This window comes from Lepisosteus platostomus, chromosome 6 (assembly GCF_059453375.1).
Source record: "Lepisosteus platostomus isolate fLepPlt1 chromosome 6, fLepPlt1.hap1, whole genome shotgun sequence".
In the NCBI taxonomy this organism is placed as follows: Eukaryota; Metazoa; Chordata; class Actinopteri; order Semionotiformes; family Lepisosteidae; genus Lepisosteus; species Lepisosteus platostomus.
This window is the reverse complement of record NC_142616.1, coordinates 64,453,535-64,458,473: the sequence shown is the minus strand read 5'-3', so window position 1 is coordinate 64,458,473 and position 4,939 is coordinate 64,453,535. Positions and strand designations below refer to the sequence as shown.

The 4,939-nt window shown below is 39.7% G+C and overlaps 1 protein-coding gene across 1 annotated transcript; it reads right to left on the bottom strand.

Moving 5' to 3' along the window:
- Positions 1-593: 593 nt before the first annotated feature.
- barx1 (BARX homeobox 1) lies at positions 594-4,939 on the bottom strand. Its single transcript, XM_088636907.1, has 4 exons — positions 4,311-4,939; positions 2,197-2,488; positions 1,562-1,646; positions 594-1,208 (listed from the first exon to the last, which is right to left on the bottom strand). The coding sequence occupies exons 1-4, from the start codon at positions 4,510-4,512 to the stop codon at positions 1,041-1,043; spliced, it is 747 nt and encodes a 248-aa protein (XP_088493033.1). The 5' UTR covers positions 4,513-4,939; the 3' UTR covers positions 594-1,040.

Below are 4,939 nucleotides of genomic sequence, written 5' to 3'. Positions count from 1 at the left end.
TGTAGGCCTGAGTGTTTTAAAGGGCAGGCCCAGACATTATCATTATGAATAATAATAATAATAATAATAATAATAATAATAATAATAATAATAATAATAATAATAAACCAGTGAAAAGTGCGGAAATGGAAAGGTGGCTATTTTTCAATGATTGAAATTGAATTTACTATACCCAGAATTAATTCCTATAGGAAGACAAGAACATTATGACATATGTTCCGCACTTAAATATAGCAAACCAGCAGAAGAGAAGCAAACAACGTGTCAGATCATCTTTTTAAAATTCTGCAAAGTTTTATTTTAATAGGTGTTTTATTCATATATATATATAGGTGTTAAAATATAGGTGGTTCCCAGTAGGAATGATAGCCCCGGGGAAGAGGGACAGCGTATATAATATAACGTTTAGGATTCAGTCCTTGCGTAACTTCAGAAAATGAAGCTCCTTTTTGAAAATAACTTCATTGGGGTCACAGCCCGGTGACCTCCACTCCTTCCCAACACACGCACACGCCGACAAGTGAGGAACCTTCCAAAAAAAACAAATCGTTCTCGTGATTGAAAATCGCCACAGGAACTAAGAACTCACAGAGCAAAGTATGAAACAGGTTTTAATGGATAAATCCGTTGTGTTTCTTTAAAAAAATAAATGCATTCTTGGAAGAAGAACAGGGAACGTAACAGAACAGGGCCTGTATTTTACGTGCAAGTCAATATTGTCCTTAAATACCAAAGTCAGTGCTGACCTACTGACCACTGAAATATCGCTTCCGAATCCTCTTTTAGAAGATGACTGAGGCACATCAGTTCATCCCCGCTAAAGATACAGAATAAAATTAGAAGAGTCCTTACTTGCTGAAAACCTAAACTTTTTTTTTTATTTTAAAACGAAAAATAAAATATGGAAAAGACTACCACATATGGTACATCAGTCATTAGTGCCAAGCTAGCGACGGTCGAGGGTACATCCCAAAAAAACGAGCGCCCGGCTGCTCAGTGCTCGGTGCCATAAGTCCATGCGCATCAACACCCAGCCCGTTCTACTCCTCCTGGCTGACGTCACACTGTGCCGAGGAAGAGCCGTCGGATTGGCGGTCTGCGTCCCGGGACCTTTCCTGCTCCGAAAGCTGCTCACTGCTGGGAATCGAGTTCTTCTTCGGGCGCCCTTTGGGCTTGGTGGGTGATTCTAGGCCTCCGCCTTGCAAAACCTGAAAACGAAGCCAGTCCTTATGAGTTACGCTGCGGCACACGGTAACACCCTATGTGAAGTGTGTGGAGTGAGTAGGTCATTTTAACTGACACCTATAGCAGTTCTTTTTTTTTTTGTTGTTGTTGTTGTTGTTGTTGCCCCAGACTTATGTTACAGTCCATTCATATTTCTAGGCCGAGGGGGGTGCCAAGGGTCAAGGTGGAGGTTGGACATGATTCAGAAAAAATCTGCCTCGTCTCCCCGCATGAGAAAGAATTGCGCGCTTGGTCGAGTAGTGTCACGGGAATAGACACGTTCAGGAATAGACACGTCTTGCACAAAAATTAGAAAATGAGCATAAATGATACTCACAATTTTCTTCCACTTCATTCTTCTGTTTTGATACCACGTTTTTACTTGCAGCTGACTAAGACCCAGTGACTCTGCCAGGTCTATTCTGTGGAATTAAATAGAAGATTATTCGGCCTGCGGTTCGCACGGTGAGGTGTGTGTCGCTCCAGAAACAAACTTGTATTTTCATACTGGTAATTCAATCATTCATTCTGACACATTTAAAGCGTGACTGTGGGATTTGTTTAACCCCCACTGACTTACAGTCAAAACGTCTACACAGGCTGTACAGAACTGTCTGTGAGCTATGATGTTGATCATTATTTTTATATATATAGCACGTATATATATATATCTGTATATCTGTATAGCACGACTGGAAACAACAGGCCTAACTGTAGCAGCACTAGTCCAGTCTGCTTTCTAATAATCATTTATTGAACTGCTTGCATTTGTGCAGGGCTTTCCACTCTCAAAGACCCCGAAACGTTTCACGTGTAAGGTGATGCGCTTCAGCCCTCCTGAAACACAGCCCCCCACCTGGATGATGCCAGCCGCCCCACCGCGCATCACATCGGATCAGCCGGACATTTGTAGACAGTTATACTATGTATATATAAAAGGCATATGTGCAGTTCAGGAATCCCAGGACGTACCTGTCTGGTGTGGAGAGATATTTTTGCTTCTCGAACCTTTTTTCCAACCCCATGAGCTGCAGTTCAGTAAAGACGGTCCGACTCCGTCTGCCCTTTTTCGTCTTGCTTCCTGCATCCGACACCGGGTCGAGTTTACTCCGGAGGTGGAGATCCAGCGGCAGGTGGTGCGAACCTTGCCCGGCTGACAGGCCGGATCCTCCGGACAGCAGCGCTGACCCCAGCGGGGCGCCGAGGGAGCAGGATAGCGGAGGCATGGGGAATTTAAAAACACTCGTCTGGTCCGCCTTCAAAACTAGTGATCAAAAAAAATATGACAATAACAGAAAAATCATCCACGGGACATGTGACCCAATACAAAAATAACAACTCCGGAAAACACGTCTGAAATTATTTATGACGCAAATTGTTTCTAATACGATGCGCAAGCCTATTTGAAAACGATGTTTGTTTCAGTTAGGGGCGCGACAGCTAACTAGTATATATATATATAAAACATAATTTCAAAAAAACATTATAACATGCTGAGATGGAGACATTAATTTTAATCGATAAAATGAAAGCCATTAAATAATAATAATATCTGGTAGATTTAGCTACATCTCGGTTGCACCTTGTTAATATGGGCGCCTAAATTACTTTTTAAATATTTATATTTTACAACTAACTTTTAAATTTCACTCATATTTCAGTTTTAATGGGGGGGGGGGTATACGGTCCATAATACGAGCTGATATATTTTAAGAGAAACCCACATCGAGGGTTAAACGGAAACCACTGCGTGTTGTTTACCCGGGTGAAATGTTGACATTTAAAAATAACTACTGTATGTATTTGCTCTATTTTGATTTTTACTGCACAGACTGAAAAATTGGTCTGTGTGCTAAGTTAAATCTACCTTGCTGGGAAATAGAAAATGAACGAATTCTAAATTAAATTTTCCTACTCACGACACTTTAATACAAAATCCTCTCATGTTATTTTTATGCGTGGACAGTACATGATCTACCCGACCACACAAGATTAATTAAAACGTTTTTATTAATACAAAATGTTTTCCTTATATTTATGGAGCTGATGACACTAAACCAAAAGCTGCAGCGCAGTCAATTTTTCTAACAAAGAAACGCTCGCTTACTTGACAAAAGTGATTATATTTGAGATAGATAAGACTTTATTGACCCCGTAGGGAAATTGATTAAATTGATTTCTGAGATATTAGGCTTAAAAGTGAAGTTCTTCAAATTTCCAAAATACATAAGATCAAGTTCTCAAAAGTACACATAAGTACAGGCCGCAGGCATTAGAAGTACTGAACACTTAACATTATAGAAACAAATGCCAGGAATGGATTGTTTTAACCTATTTTAACATCTTTATTAAATGTTCGTGCTTTGAATACGCATGCATGGGCTGTGGACTGCATTTCAGTAATTTGTCATTTGTTTTCCTTAAGAAAACTAGATGTATTTCTGCTTGTAATTAATTCCGTTTTCATGGTGATGGAATTATGTAATCACCAAAATCTTGTTTTCAATTAAATATATATTTTTTTACAATTTATCCTTTTAGTTTATGAAAACAACATACCTAAAAACACTACACTTCCATTATACACCCTTAAACCGAACTTACATCATTCAGTAAATAATAACAAATGATGCATTTGCCTGGATTAGTGAACACTTTAAACTTGTCCTAACAACTGGAAACTTCCTGTGTCAAAATATAAAATAATCTAGGTACAGTTAATGAAATAATTTATAACTCAATTTATAAATTTCTCAGCTTGTATTTTCATAAACCTAATGAGCAAATCACTCTATATTTAGACAAAGAAATGGCTTTAAATGAATGCATTTTAAAACGGCCTTGTGTGTAATTATTTTTTATGTTAAGATTTATGTGGCAATAATTGATTTCAAAAAGACAATTATAGGTTTCACTTAATCTTTTTTTTAAAATTCTTGCTTGTACGCAACACATCTGGGGATACGCTGTACTCAGTTCGCGGCAGTCTATTTAAAGATCCACAATGACTATAGTGTGTTATCATTTACATGCCTGATAGGCAGCTGTACATTTGCATTCCGGATTTACACGCTAGTCAGACTTACCTAAATGATTGTGGTAAGGTCTTGCTGATAACAGAGCTTGCACTCCGAACTTGAGCAGCTCTCCTGTTGGGGCGGAAACTTTGTGGTCTGGATGGTCAGTCAGGATCTCTTCGATCATAAAACTCCTGTATCGATGGGATCTGTGGTCAGGGTGCAGGTCAGGAGGATAGTAATGTGCACCTAGTTCCAAGTGATGCTGCATTCTTCAGTGAAATGGGCTCCAGACAGTATTCCAAATAGACACACGAAGACCAAGATTTCAGTTCGCGAAAACACGCAGGCTTGGTAGGGAAAACCCAGTCTTCTCAAATAGGCAGGCGGATTTCTTCGGAGATGCCATTTACAGTTCGCAAAGCAAACGCGTCATTCTCTTCCCACATGGGATTTATAGGCGGTCAGGCGAAGGCATCTTCAGACAGACAGGAAAGCAAAATAAAACTGTAAGGAAGCCCGACTACCGGGGTTATATCCGTTCCTGGGTCTCTTTCCTCGCTGTTTTCTCCTAAATTGAGCATATGCAAAGCCTGCTCTGAGCAGAAGTGGGACTAACAAGTATTACAACTCCTTCCAAAAGACTTGTCATATGAGAAAGTTTCTATCCCCGCCCAGTCCAAAGCAAAGCAGCCTAT